The following is a 19,368-nucleotide window of genomic DNA, read 5'->3' on the forward strand; positions in this document are numbered from 1 at the left end:
ATTCAAAAATAAGAGATGAGTGCATCGGGGCAGGAGATCTTGCTCAACATTGCACAGTGGCTAGATCAAGATATCTCAATAGACAGGATCTCTGATCTATCTCTCGTTTTACCAGTACACTCAGAACTTACACAGTACGTTGTTCAGTCTAGAGATGTCGATAAAAATGCTAACCATATTCTGTAGTTTGACTCAGATTTACTTGGAATCTTGCGAATCTCCTATCAATTTTGATAAACTGCAACCAACGCCTGAATTGCAGAAGATTTTGCTCGCTATTTGGAGATTCACGCAATGCGATCCTGGATTAGTCAAACACTGGCAGTTGCTCCCCCTTATTCACGTAATTAGCACACACGAAGACCAGGCAGTTAGGCTTCTCTCAACTTGGATTATCACTAGCATTTACGATCTCTCTATAAAATCTAGGAACGTCTTACTTGGAAAATTCGTTGATTTCTCTAAGGTCATCCCCCTCAGAGATGGCTCTTCCCTCAGAGAAGACGGTCAATTGGGAGATAATGTCGTTGACGCTAGAAATTTATTATTAATCGAAGAAGCACGTATTAGCAACTACAAACAGTCATTAAAATGTACATCAGATATTAGCATCGACACAACCAATAACTTATCACTTCTTGCATCAAACGTTCTCATTTCTAGACAATCAAAACATGCACCTCAATCTAATTATATACCTACACCCGCACTCGAGTCCTCATTGATCGATTTCTCGATAGCGTACTCAACTAGGCTCCCAACTATTCTTTCCTCCCCACCTTCATCCGGAAAGTCTACGATCATCAACCACCTCTCATCCGTTGTTCATCCACCGACCACCACACACCCCCACATCCTCACCATTCACGCTGCCGATCCTTCCTTGGATCCTAAAGCCTTGCTAGGATCTTACGTTTCCACTCCTCAAGGTACATTTGCATATGTCGAGGGCGCGCTCGTAAAAGCTGTTCGAAGCGGTATGTGGGTTGTCATCAGGGATATCGACCGAGCATCACAAGACTTCATGTCAATCATCTCAAAACTCGCTCAATCACTCGGTCCAACCAAGAAATTAGCCGCTAGAGCTGTGCTATCCATCCCTGGTCGCAATTCAGTCACCGCGCATCCAGATTTCAGACTGATGGCTACAAAATCTACAACCCTTCAATCAAGTTTCCTCGGTTACTCACATTGGTTTGAAGTCAACATACCTGAGCCATCAATAGAGGATGTTACGACAATTGTAGCCGGTACATTCCCTAAATTATCAGACGTTGCTAGTAATTTTGTCGGCGTTTGGCAAACGGCTAAGGAAGCAGCAAAGATTATGAGAACGGATATCAAATCAGGCGCAGAAAGACCACTTGTTTTGAGAGATCTCTTCAGATGGGTGAGGAGAATAGAAAAGCTTTTTGAAGAAGTCAACATACATCCGAAAACAATTGACGATCTCACTCGTAATCCTATAGTACAAGAGGAGATACTGATTGAAGCAATTGATGTCTTCTACGCACATAAACCAGCTCAACCTGCGATCGCCGTGCTTGAGACTTTAGGCGATCAATTACATGTGAATTCAGAGCGTATAAAGTGGATAGCAAACAGCAGATCTGCTGACTACAAACAGTCAGAAAGCACTTCTAATATTACAATCGGTCGTACACAGCTTAAGGCAGCTTCTGCGATGTCGCTTGCTAACAAGTCAAAGTCAACGTTTGCACTGACAAAACCATCACTCAACCTCATGGAAAAGATCGCAGTTGGTGTATCACATTCAGAACCTTTACTGTTAGTTGGTGAAACTGGTACAGGTAAGACAACAATGGTGTCCTATTTGGCGAAGCACTTGAACAGAAAATTGGTATCTCTCAACTTGTCTCATCAAACTGAAGCTAGTGATCTTCTCGGTTCTTTCAGACCTCTTGATCCACGTGCAGCTGCTGTTGATGTGTGGTCAACGTACGAGGAACTTTTCAATGCAACATTCGACACGACAAAGAACAAGGCTTTCACATCAGCGATCAGAAAAAGCTACGTTAATGGGAAGTGGGAGAAATTATCCCGTGGATGGCAAGAAGCTACAAAGATGGCCCGCATAAAATTATCTAAAGGTCTCGCGAAAGAGGAAAGCAGCACCGAGTCACCGCGGAAGAAGCGCAAGACGAATGATCATTCGGATATCAAAGTTTTGTCTCAATCTTGGGATGGATTTGAGAACAAAGTTAATGATTTTATTGTGCAACACGTGAACAATCTCGGCGGGAAGGCTCGATTCGTCTTCTCGTTTGTAGAAGGTCCATTAGTAACTGCTTTGAGAAGGGGCGATTGGATTTTGCTTGACGAAGTTAACTTAGCTTCACCAGAGACTTTGGAATGTCTCTCGTCCCTCGTTGCATCCCCAAACTCATCCATTGTTCTCACCGAGCGTGGTGATCTTGAAGCTATCCCGCGTCATCCAGATTTTAGGATATTTGCCTGCATGTACGTAATTATAGGAAACTTTTGAGGTTTACTCACAATATTCTAGGAATCCAGCTACCGATGTCGGAAAGCGTAATTTACCTCAGAATTTACGCGAGAAGTTTACCGAAATATACTCCCCAGCACCAGATAACGACAAAGACGCGCTTGTTTCTATCGTAGATAAGTACATTGGTCAATTAAGCGCCGGTGATAAAGGTGTTGTAATGGACGTCGCAGAGTTATACCATACAACCAAGATGTTGGCAGAAGCTCATGAAATTGCCGACGGTGCAAATCAGAGACCACATTATTCCATGCGTACACTTGCGCGCGCGTTGTCGTTCGCTGCAACAGTCACACCTATTTACGGGTTGCGTCGGTCATTATGGGAGGGTTGGATTATGGCATTTACGATGCCTCTATCTGAGAAGAGCGCAAATGTCGTCAAAGCACTGGCTGAGAAGCATATTGTGAACCGTGCGAAAAATCCTCGCACAGTTTTGAACTCAGCACCACCAAAACCAACATCTGACGATTACCTAGGTCTTGGTAGCTTCTGGTTAGAGCGTGGTCCTCTGCCACTCGAAGTCGATGAAGGATACATTCTCACCCCATCAGTGCAAGCTAAGCTGATTGATCTTGCACGCGTCGTCCTCACACGTCGATTCCCTGTCCTTATCCAAGGTCCTACTTCAGCCGGTAAAACCAGTGCTGTTGAATACCTCGCTAAGCGCACCGGGCATTCCTTTGTCCGTATTAACAACCACGAGCACACTGATCTCCAGGAATACCTCGGTACATATGTCTCAGACCCTGATACGGGAAAATTCGAATTCCAAGAGGGTGTTCTCGTCCGTGCGTTAAGAAATGGTGATTGGATCGTCCTCGATGAACTCAACCTTGCCCCAACGGATGTTTTGGAAGCACTGAACAGATTGTTGGATGATAACAGAGAACTTGTCATACCAGAAACTGGTGAAGTCGTTAAACCACATCCTCACTTTATGTTGTTTGCAACACAAAATCCTCCGGGGTTGTATGCAGGTCGTAAAGTTCTTTCTCGTGCATTCAGGAATAGATTCCTCGAAGTACACTTCGACGATGTTCCTCAAGATGAACTTGAAACGATTCTTTGCCAGCGCTGTAAGATCGCTCCATCATACGCGAACAAGATTGTAGCTGTTTTCCGCGAACTCCAGCGCAGAAGACAAGCTGAGAGAGTCTTTGAGACTAAACAGAGTTTCGCAACGCTTAGAGACCTCTTTAGATGGGCTAAGAGGGATGTCATCGGATACCAACAACTAGCAGAGAATGGTTACATGCTCCTAGCCGAGCGTGCTCGTAGACCTGATGATAAGGTGGTCGTCAAAGAGGTTGTCCAGGATGTCATGAAGGTCACTATCGACACCGAAAATCTTTACAATTTGTCAGAAAGCGATATGACAGAGAAGCTCGGATGTGTGTTGAAAGAAGATGCAGGAATGGTATGGACAAAAGCAGCAAAGAGATTGTTTATCCTAGTAGCCATGGCGTTGAAATACGACGAGCCAGTGTTATTGGTCGGTGACACAGGTACTGGTAAGACATCTGTATGTCAAGTACTCGCAGCCGCACTCAACCAGCGTCTTCGTGATATTTCATGTCACGAAAATATAGAAACGGCTGATATCCTTGGTGGACAGCGTCCAATTCGTAATAGAGCTGCTCTCCAATCGCAGATAATCACGGATGCAAGAGAGTTGCTTGGTGAAGGAGCAGGCGAAGATGTTGACGAAATCAGTAATGCACTTAATGAAGCTCGACGCGATCAGGATGCATCACAAGATAAAGTCGATAAGATTGTTGATCTCCAATCTAAAATCAAGCATGCAACAGCACTTTTTGAATGGCATGACGGTCCTCTCGTTGAAGCCATGCGCAATGGTGATCTCCTACTGATGGATGAGATATCGCTGGCAGATGACGCCGTTCTCGAACGTCTCAACTCTGTCCTCGAACCATCTCGTTCTCTCGTATTGGCTGAACGAGGTGGAAAGGATATTGAGCAACTTCAAGTAACTGCATCAACTGGCTTCCAGATTATCGCTACTATGAATCCTGGAGGTGATTTCGGTAAAAAGGAACTCTCGCCAGCCCTTCGTAACCGTTTCACAGAGATTTGGGTACCGGCTATTGATGATCACGATGATCTGGAGATGATTATCAAGCGTTCGTGGAACAATTCAAGCTTAGATGAGTTGGCACCAAAGATGCTCGAATTCGTTGCATGGTTTACTCATCACAACTTCGGTGGTGGTGGTATTTCAACCACTAGTATCGGTTTACGTGATTTGATTGCATGGGCTAAGTTCCTTGATTATGTTACGAAGTGGCTCGACCCTCAACAGGCATTTGTGTAGGTATCGCATTCATTTTTAATTTCTTAACCTAACTTTTACAGACATGGTGCTGCATTGTCGATATTTGACGGACTTCACTTTCATGCTCAAGAGAAATGCCTTGAGAAGGCTATTTCTAGCATTGGGGCTTCTTCAGATGTCATCTCGTTGCAATCAAGTGTTTCTGATACCAGCGAATCATTCTCTATTGGTCCGTTCAGTGTCACCAAAGGCAATTTCGAGACATCAAACAAAGGCTTCAGTTTTATGGCTCCTACGACTCGTCTCAATGGAATGAAAGTCTTACGTGCACTTCAAGTTCCAAAGCCAATTTTGTTAGAAGGTAGTCCAGGTGTTGGTAAAACCAGTCTGATCGCGGCTCTTGCCGATTCAACCAGTAGACATCTCGTCCGTATCAACTTATCAGACCAGACGGATTTGATGGACTTGTTCGGCTCAGATCTGCCTGTAGAAGGAGGAAAGCCTGGAGAATTTGCCTGGCGGGATGCCGCATTCTTGAGCGCTATGCAGGAAGGTCACTGGGTTCTATTGGATGAAATGAACTTGGCTTCACAATCCGTACTTGAAGGTCTTAATGCTGTTCTTGACCACCGTGGTTCGGTGTTCTTGCCCGAACTTGGTAGACACTTCAACAAACATCCTTCATTCCGTGTGTTCGCAGCCCAGAATCCTTTGCAACAAGGTGGTGGTCGTAAAGGTCTTCCTCAATCCTTCTTGAATAGATTTTCAAAAGTTTACGTTCAAGAACTGACAGCAGAGGACCTTCTGATTATTTGCCAGCAGCTCTACCCATCTTATCCAAAGGACATACTTGCCAAGATGATCGAGTTCAATAGTCGTTTGGAAGTGGAAATAGTACATAAGCGTGCGTTTGGTCGTGATGGTGCGCCATGGGAATTTAACCTCAGAGACATCCTCCGCTGGCTCCAATTGTTGCATATTCCATCATCCGTCGAGAAGTCAGAAAGAAAGCCAAGTGATTACTTATATAGTATCTATCTCAGTCGTTTGAGGACGGACTACGATAGACAGTCGGCAGCAAACCTCTTCAAATCAATCTTCAATGAGCCATTCTCACTCAGCAGACCACCATATCTCATTTCAGATAGCGAAGTACAGATTGGAAATGCGCACATCGCTCGTGGTGATAAGTACACTACGGCAGTATCACCTACGATCACCTTACAATCACATTTACATGCGCTTCAGACCCTCACTCGTACGTTTGATATGGGCTGGTTAGCCATAGTCGTGGGTCAAGCAGCCACCGGTAAGACAAGTCTTGCTAGACACTTTGCTGCTCTTTCCGGACGTAAGTTACATGAATTTGATATGAATGCTGGTGTGGACACGATGGAATTATTGGGATCTTTCGAGCAAGCAGATGCCACACGCATTATCCAGAACGTGCTCAATATACTTTTGGAGGATCTCGATCAACATCTCAACATAAACGTCAATGAACAGCAATTTATGATCATTGACACTAACAGAAACATTGTAAAGGCAGCACAAATTGAATTCGCGAAGAATGGTAATAAAGCAATTGAAGTCATCAATGAGAGTGTCGCAAAGGTCTTCCAATCTCAAGTTGGACTGAGCCCTCAAACATTCGAGCTTGTGAACAAGCTTCTGAAAGATTACAACGACCAGTCCAGCCAGTCGGAAGCAGGAAGATTCGAGTGGGTTGACGGGGTTCTTTTGCGTGCTATGAAGAATGGTGATTGGTTGCTTATCGATGATGCCAACCTCTGTAGTCCTTCAGTACTTGATAGATTGAATTCTCTTTTCGAGACAAATGGTAGTCTCGTTTTGAGTGAACGTGGTATGGTCAACAACCAAATTCAAACCATCAAACCACATCCAGACTTCAGAATGATCATGACTTTAGATCCTCGTCATGGTGAACTCTCGAGAGCTATGAGGAATCGTGGTATCGAAATTTTTCTCTCACCACCAACTACATTAGACAAGGAGTCAATAAGGTCTATGGCAAGGATTGGAAGTTCACCAGACTTATCGTTGATGGAAAATGCTGTAAATGCACAGAAAGTTTCTAGAGGTTTAGTCGCACAGGAGAAACAAGTTTATTTCAAACCTTGGGTCAATATCAGTGCTGTTGATCCTGACGTCGAGGCAATCTCTAAGTCTGCACATGCACTTTCCTGTGGTCTCGACAAAGTCAGTATCGATGCTGGTCTTTTGCAGCTTGTGAGAACTCTGAGTCTTCACAGGCTTAAGAGTAGCACTGTGGCCTTGCAATTGCTCAAGAACGAAAAGCCAGATAGACTTGTAGAAGTAATTGACAAGGTTGTACAGTCATCATTTGCACAAAGTCGAGGAGTCAATTCAAGTATGGTAAGTAACTAGCACAGCATATGACCAGTACACTAACCCTATAAAGCCAATCAATACACTCGCGTTTGATTACGGTCTTAGCGACGATGAAGCACTTTACATTGGCTATGTTGTAGATATGTGTACGAGGATGGTTATTGCAAGTGTTGATTGGGAGTGGCGCAAGAAGTTTGCTTCTCGAGTAAATCCTAAAACGTTAACAATACTAGATCGTGCTGCTCTTATTCAAGCTAAAAAGAATGTGCCTTCAAACACCCCTGAAAATGTCAACGAATTGGGTCTAGTTCTTCAGCGCCAAAAGCAACTCGGAAACATTATCGAGAGTTTCTCTACGACCCGTGTAGACCTCAACACTCTCAAGTCATTTGAGCGTCTTGTTGATCTTCACATGGAGCTTGAGAAGACAGCAGATGACATTCATTTCGATTATTCAGCTATGCAAGTAGTACTGGAGATGATACGTGAAACTTTGACTCAAGTAGATGCGCCTGATCAGATTGAGGCTATTGATGCTCTTGCTACAACTGTTGAAATGAAGAGCGGACAAGGTCTCAACGAAATCTGGTCATCTTTACTCCCAGATATTCGTGATGGTCGTGTCGATGAGTTAATTAAGGGTCTCAAATCCTACAGCAAGAATTTGAAGCCTGAAATGAGGGATTCATTTGTTGATATATTTGCCTCACTTGGTCTTTCAGACATTGCCGAAAATGTCTATGCTTTAGCCGATGATTTACTAAAAGAGCTCTCTTCAATATCTGGAAAGCCGAAGGCTCTTGATGACACTCGCAAGGATGCTGTCAATGCCGCTTTTGATGTCGCACTTGAAACTTCAATGATCGACTCACCACATATGTTCCAAATCACCACTACGGCATTGCTTAAGCGCTTGTCACAAGACCTTCATGTAGATCCACTCTCAATAATAGGTTTGAAGCAAGCAGTCTGGGTGATGCAGGTTAAACCAGGCAAAGTCAGCTCACCTATCTATTTGAATATGCTCATATCATGGATGGCTCGTACGTGGTCGCTTCAGGATGTAAGTTTAACATGGGTATGATGGTAGATTATAAACTGACTTCAAATAGGGTCACTTTTCGGGTCCTGCTGACTTACTCAGACCACTTACACTCCGTGCGATTGCTGAAAGGTGCTCTCGTAACAAGAAGAGGTCTGTAAAGGACATTGGAACAATTCATCAAAATCTTCACAAAGATGCCAAGGCATTAGCGCTCAACTCTGCTTCATACGATAAACCTCGTCAATTGGTTTTGAAAAATGTATTGGTTACTGTGATCGTACTGGTGAGTTTAATAAAGTATAGTAATTTTGATAGAACCCCGTTAACGATTTCTTAGATGTTCAATGCATTTGCAGGCCATATCGATTCCAATGAAGATGTCAAAGAGGAAGTACTTAATGTTGAATCCACAGAAGACGTGGATGTCAATAAGCTTAGAAGATTAGCAAGCAAATGTCAACATAAGGAGTTCAGAGACATCGCAGAACATTTGTTATGTCCTGCTTTGGAAGTAGAAGTGACAGATAGTCGCAGCATCAGCAAAGCTTGGATCAACGTCTCAATTGCTTGCTTGAATCTCTACATTCCTAACTTCGCTCTTGATCCGTCTGTGCCAGCTCAATCAAAACGTTCATTTGGACAACGTAGAGAGGAAAGACTCATTGCTGAATTAGAGGCCGCAAAGGAATATGAGAGGATTACATCAGGCAATGAGTCGAACGCACTTATCAAGTTCATTGAAGACCGTTTGGCAAGTGTTCGCTCAGAGTCAACTTATTCGACTGGTGTGACTGTTCACCGCTCTACTGATCTCTCACTCCTCACTGCTCTTTACCAAGAGTTACATCACTTCGCTAACCAAGCTTATGCATCCGATCGTTTCATAACGTTAGTTGATAAGATTGAATCATCTTTGGATGATCAAGTTTTATTCCAAGAGCAGACTATTCAGAGCAATATTGAAGGGTTTTTGAGACGTCTTGATGGTGTTTATGCGTTCTATGAGGACCTCATCCACCCTATAAGGCTTTTCCTACATGTCCTCAGAGTTGGTTTACGTACGCTCACTCATACGTGTCGTGTTCAAGATCCTAGATTACTTGGGGATGCGGTACCGATTAATTCAGTGGTCAAGGATGTCGCTCGCTTTTCTCTCGTAGCATCACTCGAACATTTACAATCAAATGATTTACCTGAGGAGTCAATGCCAAACTCTGATAATACCTCGCCTCCAACAAAGCTTCTTTTGCTTGACTTATCAGCGCTAGCATTTGAAGAAAAACTTGGTCTTTCGCAAGATAAGGATGTTCAAAGATACGACCGTGCTTGTGCTGCGCTCTATGAGCGCTGGAGCGCAGACAGACAAAGAGAGCAACTCGCGGCTGAAGAAGCCACATCCCTTTACAGGCCACACAATCTTGACGAAGAAATTCTCGACGACGCTGAAGCAGAAGAAGCCGAATTCAAAGCATTGTTCCCAGAATTTGATGATGTCTTAAACGTTGACACTGCCGCAGCTAAAGCAGCTGGTATAACAACTTCAGATGCTCAAACACTTGTCACAAAGGAAGATATCTTAGCAGTTTATCAACTCCATTTGGCAATTTGCGGTGGTATTTCAGACGACTCATTTGCTGAACGTCGTAACAATCTCATCAAAGACTCAGTCGTGTCCACATTCGCCACGCTCTCCAATGAATTGGATCATCAAACATATAGTATCCAAGTTGGTCTTCTTGCAGATCAGATTAGACAATTCGAGTCTGCAGGTGATATTGCATCGTTTAACTTCTACCATGATGCAGATATTGCACAAAACAGACTTGCTAGAGACGTCGTTGAAAGGTTGTCACAGCGTCTGTTGCAAATATTTGAAGACTGGCCTGAACAGCTCATTCTTCAACATCTTAATGAACGTTGTGAAGCTATTTTGCGTATGGACTACAGATGCCCACTAGCTGGTATGCTTAGTGCACTTGAGATGTTGTTGATGCAAACAGAAGATTGGGAGAGTAACGCCAGTAGAGAAGTAGGTAGTCTATAAATGAATGTTCTTTGCTGACTATTATTCAGGTTTCACTGCGCGATAACAGAGATGAGATCGTCGGTCTCATTGTCTCTTGGAGACGTATGGAGCTTGCAACTTGGGCTACCCTCTTAGAGCGCCAGGAATTGATGTTCAAGAACGACTTAAGCGTTTGGTGGTTCAGATTCTATGAAACTATTGTCCACGGATTGGAAGCAGCTTCAGCTTCAGAGGACTCGGAGCAACAAGTAACCAAACACTTGTCAACAGTCGTCGAACTTCTTGACAAGTTCCTTTATTCAAGTTGGAGTGGACATTATTCACCTAAACTTGCTCTAGTCAAGTCATTTGCTGAGTTGTTGGACAGACTCTCAAGCTTGCGCTCATATGATGCTTTCAAGAGAGCATCTAAGCTCTTGGGAGGTATTTACTCCTACTATTCTCAATTCGAACAACGTATAAATGAGAATATGCAAAGCAAGCGTGATGATTTAGAAAGGAAAATCCAGGATTGGATCAAGATGGCTAGTTGGAAGGATGTCAATGTCTTTGCTTTACGCTCTAGTGCTCAAAAGACTCACCGTCAACTCCATAAGAGTATTAGGACGTTTAGAGATATTCTTAACCAACCCGTCGAGTCCTTCTTGTCTCAAGACTCAGAAAACAGAGCGCCAATAATGTTGTCATCAAGACCAATTACTTTGCTTTCCTCAAACACCTTAGAAGAGCTGGATGATGGTTCACAAAGACCTATCGCTCCAGATCAAAACCATCTTCGTTCACTACCATCCCTCTATGAGAAATTACAGCAAAAGCTATCAGTAGTTGGTGGTGAGAATGATACAGAAGCTCTTGATGATCTTTCAACAACCATCATTGAAAAGACTCAGGAATTCCGTAAAGCAACACCAATGCATATTACTGAAGAAAACAAGAGTACTGTCAAGTCGCTCACCGCTCAAAAGCATAGGGCTTGGGGCGATTTACTGAAGGAACTCAAACGTTTGGGTCTTTCACCAAATCTTAGAGCTGACTTGGCTAGCTTATTGAGAGATTCGTCCAGGTTATTCCAGCTTCCTAATCTCACTGGATCAATAAGTGAAGGCGCCGCTCTGAGTGATACTTTACGCGATTTGATTCCAAAAGCTGACAATTATAACTACCGCGTTTTGGCCTTGTTACCTCGTCTGAGAGTTTCACTTGCTATGCATGCTGAAGACATATCTACGAGGGATTTGACACGTGCTCTGAACTTTGTCGAAAGTGCTATGGCTATAGCTGTGAAGAATACACAACTGTAAGTTAATCGAATTCCCATCATTCATTTTAATCTTATAACTACAGATTTTCACGTACTTTGCAATCGTACAACACTGTCACTAGTCTCACTGAGAGACTCATGGATTTCGACTCATCGAATGAGCTTGCAGACAGTCAATATAATTGTGCCCAAGTAGTCTCTTTAAAGAATTTCTTTATCTCTGCACAGAACGTGTTCAATGACGCTTTGAAGAGTATCCAAGAATATTTACAGATCTCAAAGGCAGCTAGTCACACCTCAAGTGAGCCAATTTATGAGACTGTGACATCACTTCAAGGATTTGTGTCTTCCACAAACGATGTCGCGATGAAATTAAGTGGCTTGCAAGCTATGTTACACGGTTATAGCTTATTCACTAAGGGTAGGTATATTTTACAGGTTCCAAAACATCTAACAATCATGAAGATAACGTTGCACTCATCGAACGATCATTCCATGAGCTCTCAAAGTATCCTCAGGTGATAAAGGAACTTATCATTAAGACTCCATCACTTTCACATGTTCTCAAACCAACATTAGAATGGCTCGATGAGAAATCAGATGTACTTAGAGTACAAGAAGCCTCGAATAGAAATGCAGATATTAAGAACGTTTGGTTACAAAGTGATGCACTCATCAACAGCGTCCTTATTGTTGCCCAATCAGTGAAAGAACCTCAAGGACTTGCAAATGAGGATTTGGATCTTACCGAAAATGCCTTTGGAATCGCTGAGACCTCTCTTAAACAGCTTGTCAGAATTGCCAGAGTAGAAAGCATTACTGGAGAAATCAACAAGTTGTTTGACCTTCTCTCAAGATCACCTTCCCAACATATCAATTCATCCTCAGTGGCTTTGAAGCGCTCAGTTCCATTTATTAGACAATACATCAAATGGTTGTCCAACGAACTTGATAGAATGATGAGTTGGCACAAAGCTAGTCTCAAGTTCGCTCATATCCTTGCATCAACATTCTTGTCTGTTGCTGAGAAAGGTTTCTGCAAACCAGATGAGAAGGATAATGGCGAAAGCGATGAACAAGGTGATGGTAAACTTGAAGAGGGTACAGGCTTGGGTGAAGGTGAAGGAGCTGAGAATATCTCCAACCAGATCCAAAATGAAGAACAAGTTGAAGGTCTCAAAGATGAAGGAGGGGAAGGTGACGAGAAGAATGACGATGAAAAGGAGAAGACCGAAGCTGAAGACCAAGCTATTGAAATGAATGAAGACTTCGACGGTGATCTCGACGATGCTTCTGACAGAGATGGCGAAGAAGGTGAAGAAAGAGACGAAGAGAACATGGACGAACAGATGGGAGATGCTGATCCACTCGATCCTGGCGCCGTCGACGAAAAGATGTGGAATGATGAGAACGATCAGGAGAGCGGAGATAAAGATGACCATGTTGACAATGATGCTAAAGGTCAAGGAGAATCTGAGACTGTTGCTAATGAAGACACGAAGCAATCAAATAAAGAGGACAAGCCAGAGCAAGGCGAAGAAGCCGGCGAAGAAGAGGCTGAACAGCAAAACGAAATGGGCGACGAAAAAGAAGAAATGCCTGAAGCCCAAGATGAAGTAGGTATTAAAATAATTTTGTTTGACTCTACTAACAAACACCGAAGGGTCCTGGTGAAGACGATGAAGGTGCAGGACCAGATAAAGGTGACCACCTCAACAACGAGTTGCCTGAACCTGATATGTTGGATCTTCCTGAAGGTATGGATCTCGATAATCAACAGAAAGAGCAAGAAGCTGGTGAAGATGAGGATGATGAAGGTTTCGAGGATGGTGAAATGGGTGAAAATGATGACATGGACAATGCTGGTGAAGAAGAAAAGGGTGAATCTGAGGAAGGTGGTGATGAACCGCGCTTAGAGGAAGCTCAAAGAGATGAAGGTGAAGGCGACGAGAAAGAAAATGAAGAAGCCATGGGCGACAATGAAGAATCAGAAAAGCCTGATGCCGAACGCAACGAAGAGAAGGAGGCAGATGATGAAGGTGAAGATGAAAAGGAGCAGGCTACAGATACCACTGGTGATCAACCTCAAGCGCAACAACAGGATGCATTAGCCGCTCCACAACAAGCAGACAATGGTGGTGGTATGGATGAGGGTAGTCAGGATGACAGTGGAGCTGCTCAAGGAACCTCTGGTCAGCAAGCAGAAGCAAACACGAACGACGCTTCAATGCAGCAAACTCAAGACCAGGCTCAGGAGTCTCAGCCAACGTAAGTGCTTTTTTAATTGTTTATATGCAACTAACATCAATTTAGCGAATTTGATCCAGCTTCTCAAGCCCAAGGTCAAATGGCAACTAATGAAAATACCGAAGCTAGTAGAGATCAGCCGCAAGATCAGCAAGCAGATCCTAATCCACTTCGTAGTTTGGGAGATGCTATGCAAGAGTTCAGACGCCGCTTCGACGAGATCGCGGAAGCTCAAGAGCGGCCATCTGAAGGTCAAGAAAAAGGTCAAGAAGAACAGATTAAGGATGACCAACCGCTTGAGTACGTAAAGGAGGGTGATGAAGATGCCAATGATACACAAGCACTTGGTGCAGCACCTGAGGAACATGTGGAGAAACTCAACGATCTTCAAATTGCAGATGAAGAAAAAGAAGCTGAACGCGATGCTGAAATGGACTTTGATGATGATGAACAGGTGAAGAATGAAGCAGGCTCATCTAATCAAATGAAGCAGATTGACACTGATGCCAAAGCGCCTGAAGCTGACGAGGGTCAACCCGACGCTATGAACGTCGACGAGAAGACTGAAGAACGCATCAAAGAAGAACAAGATGAAGATATGCTCGCAAGCGATTCAGAGGAGAAGGAAGAGATCGATCAAGCTGCTGAATTGAAATTAATGGAATGGACCACCAGTGGCGAAAAACGTGACTCTAAGGATGTTTGGAAGATTTACGAATCAATGACAAGAGACCTTTCATTTGGATTGTGCGAACAGCTTCGTCTTATTCTTGAGCCAACTCTTGCAACTAGACTCAAAGGTGACTATAGAACCGGTAAAAGACTCAACATGAAGAAGATCATACCATACATTGCTTCTGAATTTACGAAGGACAAGATATGGTTGAGACGTACTAGACCATCTAAGAGAGAATATCAAGTATTATTAGCCCTTGATGACTCTAAGTCCATGTCCGACGTCCACACGATTCATTTAGCCTTCCAATCACTCGCACTTATATCAAAAGCTCTCACCACACTCGAAGTCGGATCTATCGCTATTTCCAAGTTTGGTAAATCCATGGATATACTGCATAGCTTCGAAGATGGTATATTTACGGATGATGAAGGTGCCAAGGTATTAGACAGTTTCACATTCGCTCAAACAGAGACTAATGGTGAGTACTAATGAATGTGTTGTTGATTCGACTAATATGACAAACAGTGCACTCATTGGTTGATACATCACTCAATATGCTTGGAGACGCTAGAGAAGGGCAACGCGATGAAGAGTTACACCAACTCATGTTCGTGCTGTCTGATGGTATCTGTTCAAACCATGAGAAGATGGCCAGATTGCTCAGACGTGCTCAAGAAGATAAGGTCTTGATCGTATTCGTCGTTCTTGACTCGCTCAAACAAGAATCAAACTCGATCCTGAACATGACTCAAGCTAGTTACAAAATGGCGGATGGTAGACCTCAGTTGAGTGTGGAAAGGTATATGGATACGTTCCCATTCCCATACTATGTCGTCGTTAGAAACATAGACACTTTGCCTGACATTTTGTCGTCAACCCTCCGCCAATGGGCGGAAGCATTGGCTAGTACAAGGAGTTAAGATTAGAATTATAGACATATTTATTTACATTGCTATTTATTTCACTGTAAAATCATAAATTTTTTCATTATCAGACATAGAAACACTGTGAGAAATGGTAATGAATATCTATACAAATAATTATGTAATAACTAGATAAAAACATAATATAGTTTTTGTATGCAATTTAGCATGTCGCTCTTTTGTCAGAACGATGACAGATTTCTTACCGGAACTTCGTGCAGAAGACGTTTTGAATTGTCAATTTAGCAAATGGCATAACAAATATAAGAAACTATCAACAAAAGCAAAAGTGGTTCCACTTCCAAAGGATTTCATTATGTATCTTAACGAGGATGGAATTGTAATGCCAATAGAATGCAACCCAAATGATAGCGGTGATGATAGTGATGAGGAAGCAGTACAGCCACCCTCATTCCCCCAATTGTCGTTGGCGATTCGCGCAGCCATCGAAAAATACGGTGTTATTATACCCAAGTTGAATTGGAGTACTCCAATCGATGCACGCTGGATACACCCGACGAATACGATTAACTGTACAACACTGGAAGAAGTATATTTATTGTTAAAATCATCAGATTTCGTAGCGGGAGAGTTAGCTGGGCAGGCTTTTGAGGGTTGTGTGGACAGTCCACCAGAGACAATAGAATGGGAATTAGCATTGAAGCAGCATATAGAGATATCACGTAATCAGGAGTTTAGAGTTTTTGTCAGGGATAACAAGATCGCAGGGATTTGTCAGCGCGATTTGAACTTTTATGAGTTTTTACAAGAAGAGGAGACGCAGGAGAATATAAGGAACTTGATAAAGACATTCTGGGATGAAAATGTCAAAGAGACATTCCCTAATGATAATTATGTGATGGATGTCTACATCAATCAACACGATAGAGTGATTATCGTTGACTTCAATGTATATGCATTACGTACAGATAGTCTGTTGTTCAGCTATGAGGAGCTACAACAAGCCTTTCAATCAAATGAGCTGTTATTCAAGGTGATTGATACGCCCTCAGATCCACTGGCCCAAACCGGATCCTATTATGCGAGTTCGGCGGTGCCAAAGGACCTGATTGACGCCAGCCAGGGTAAAAACGCATTAGAATTTCAACAAACATGGAATGAACTCATAGAGACCAGCAAGAAAGCCTAATATTGTACATTTATATCGATCTGCCGCATTTGTAACTTGAGGCTAGAGAAATGACGAATGTCCCGAGTGATATAACACGGATTATTTATAATAAACGCGTAGATTTTGAATATAAAAAACGGATTTGTGTTTATATTTTTATTTGACATGTGAAACTCTAAGGCTTGGCATTAGGACTCTCAGCTTTGGAATAAACCACGAAGATCGCATATCAAGGATCGACAGTAGCTGGCTTACTACAAAATCAATCGCATTAATTATTATTCAAGATTAATTAGACAGTATCTTTTAGCCACATTCTAAATTATGGGAGGTTTACACAATTTCCATGTGGGTACACTCAAATCTTCTACGACCAGCAGACTAACTACAGTAGCCGTTTGAAATAAGCACGCCGCATCTCGCATATGCCATCTTAGGTGCATATGTCGCAGTATTCATGATGTTCTCCCTCTTCATCAAGGAGAGGCTCTATATTGGTGAAGCCGTCACCAGTACCGTTTTCGGTATCATTATTGGCCCCTATGTTGGAAATGGTCTCGACTTCCGCACTTGGGGCTCCAACGATGGACAAGCAGATGAAGAAATAACAAATGAGATTATTTTGGAAGTTACCAGGATAGTTCTAGCGCTCGGTGTTTTTGCTATTGGTGTTGAGCTGCCGAAGCAGTACATGAGAAAACACTGGAAGTCTATTTTCATGCTGATCATACCGATTATGTCGTTTGGTTGGGTCATCTCAGCAGCCTTCATTTACGCACTTATACCAGATCTCACTTACGTTTCTTCCTTAACAATTGCCGCAACTCTCACCCCAACGGATCCTATCTTGGCCGCTGCTGTCATCGGTGGTAAATTCGCACAGAAGCACGTTCCATCACACGCAAGACACCTGTTATTTGCTGAATCAGGGTATGTAATGTTCGTCACCGTCATCTTTAATCTGACATATCGTAGTTGCAATGATGGTGCTGCATTTCCGTTCTTATACATTGGTATCTTCCTACTATTATCTCCTTCAGACGTTCCGTACGCCGTAGAGGAGTGGTTTTTGGTTACTTGGTTGTATGAAGTAGCCCTTGGTATCTTTTTGGGTGCCCTGATTGGATACTGCGCTCGTAAATTGATGAAGTTTTGTGAGGGACGAAACCTCATCGATCGTCAATCATTCGTTGCTCAGTATGTCTCGCTCACTTTGCTCACTATCGGTATAGGATTGATTTTAGGATCAGACGATTTGTTAGCTGCATTCAGTTGTGGTACTGCATTCGCATGGGATGGTTTCTTCAACAAGGCCACAGAAGAATCACATTTCTCTTCAATTCTCGATTTATTGTTCAACTGTGCTTGTTTCATTTTTATCGGAGCTTTGGCACCATTTGACGCTTTCAATGATCCTTCGCTCGGTGGTATTACAAACTGGCGCTTAGTTATTTTAGGGCTTTGCATTCTCCTTTGTCGCCGTTTGCCAATTATGTTGGCGCTTTACAAGTGGATCCCAGACGTAAAAACGTTCCGTGAAGCCTGTTTCGCAGGTTGGTTCGGTCCAATGGGTGTAGGAGCTGTGTTCATTGCTACATTGGCAGCTACAGAGTTGCCATTCCCTGAAGGAGAACCACAAAACCAAGCAGAGTTGGTCGCTGTTACTATTCAACCAATCGTCTGGTTCATGGTCTTGGTATCTACTTTTATTCACGGACTTTCTATACCATTCTTCTCACTTGGTAGACGTGTTAATACTATTCGTCAAACCACTTCCTTCGGTAATACATTGTCACGCGCATCACTCACTGAAGGCAATGATTGGCTTCATCGTATGCGTCAAGTCGTACCGGGACAAGACATTGTTATCAACAGAGATGATGAGGCGGAGAAGGGAAGTCTCACTCAATCTTCAAGCACCCAACGTAAAGAAAGTGAGCTGGAAGGCAAAGCCGCGGAAGCTCAGAAAGTGCTTGACGAAACTAGCGATGACCCTCGTGTGCAATCATGGAGTAAGTATATATCGAATATAAAGGTCTTCAACTAACAAAATTATTAGTTGAGGGTAATGATCTCGTTATAGAGAGGCCGCGTAGTGATAATGAAGATGATACGGAAGCAACAGTATTCCAAAATGTAGTTTCCGACGATATGAGGGAGCAAGGAAGACACAGTATAGTTGCATCAGTTGCATTGGAAATCGAAAAGGAAATCAAGGACAAGCTTCTTATACCAATATCTGAGCAAGCGCATAAGAGCCAAGATATTCAGGAAGGAAATAGGAAGTATTACGCAGTCAATCACAAACCTGGCACAAAGGAATCTATCGCGTCTAAGTTATTCCAGCATAGAAAAACACCACCCGCAAAACCAGAACAAAGTTATAGACCACCATCGTCAAAAGATAGTTTCAATGATAGTATAGATAAACAAACAGGACAATCAATTGCATCGCCGGAGAGTAATTCAAATAGCGCTGGTATTAGGTTTATCGATGAGGAGGATCCTAATCGTGATGAACCACACATACACCCAGCAGATAAGGAGTAATATATTTTCATTTGTTTCAATAGTACTTGCTAGTAAATACGTCTATGGAAGACCCTTTTATTTTCATTTTAATTAGTTTGTAATATTCATGATTTAATTATAGATTTACAAGTATGCATTAAGATTAATGAGTAGTCAGAGTTTAGCGAAATGATGATTTGACTTGGACCTATGTAACAATAATAAGTCAGATGCAGCAATTCAGTAGATACGACCAAATTTTCACCTTATGTTCCCTAGGACTTCTCGTACCTGAGATCAAAATTTGTCAACTCATAGACAGTGTTTCGGAAGATCTTTGCATAGAAT

At 42.8% G+C, this 19,368-nt stretch overlaps 3 protein-coding genes across 3 annotated transcripts; all 3 read left to right on the plus strand.

Moving 5' to 3' along the window:
- Nucleotides 1-15: 15 nt before the first annotated feature.
- On the plus strand, nucleotides 16-15,446 carry WALSEDRAFT_68297 (midasin; the record flags this gene model as incomplete). Its single annotated transcript, XM_006957505.1, has 13 exons — nucleotides 16-134; nucleotides 187-2,481; nucleotides 2,528-4,858; nucleotides 4,904-7,220; nucleotides 7,267-8,259; nucleotides 8,309-8,524; nucleotides 8,579-10,270; nucleotides 10,315-11,564; nucleotides 11,612-11,949; nucleotides 11,994-13,144; nucleotides 13,192-13,796; nucleotides 13,842-14,932; nucleotides 14,980-15,446. 13 exons carry the CDS (start codon nucleotides 16-18, stop codon nucleotides 15,372-15,374), a joined length of 14,793 nt encoding a protein of 4,930 aa, XP_006957567.1. The 3' UTR covers nucleotides 15,375-15,446.
- A 128-nt stretch (nucleotides 15,447-15,574) lies between these two features.
- Nucleotides 15,575-16,605, plus strand: WALSEDRAFT_60008 (D123-domain-containing protein). The gene has a single exon (XM_006957506.1). The coding sequence runs from the start codon at nucleotides 15,694-15,696 to the stop codon at nucleotides 16,525-16,527; it is 834 nt and encodes a 277-aa protein (XP_006957568.1). The 5' UTR covers nucleotides 15,575-15,693; the 3' UTR covers nucleotides 16,528-16,605.
- Nucleotides 16,606-16,723: 118 nt separating this feature from the next.
- WALSEDRAFT_60009 (hypothetical protein) lies at nucleotides 16,724-19,170 on the plus strand. Its single transcript, XM_006957507.1, has 4 exons — nucleotides 16,724-16,857; nucleotides 16,904-17,439; nucleotides 17,485-18,521; nucleotides 18,569-19,170. Exons 1-4 carry the CDS (start codon nucleotides 16,834-16,836, stop codon nucleotides 19,057-19,059), a joined length of 2,088 nt encoding a protein of 695 aa, XP_006957569.1. The 5' UTR covers nucleotides 16,724-16,833; the 3' UTR covers nucleotides 19,060-19,170.
- Nucleotides 19,171-19,368: the final 198 nt, after the last annotated feature.

The sequence above is a fragment of the Wallemia mellicola genome (assembly GCF_000263375.1).
Source record: "Wallemia mellicola CBS 633.66 unplaced genomic scaffold WALSEscaffold_6, whole genome shotgun sequence".
In the NCBI taxonomy this organism is placed as follows: domain Eukaryota; kingdom Fungi; phylum Basidiomycota; class Wallemiomycetes; order Wallemiales; family Wallemiaceae; genus Wallemia; species Wallemia mellicola.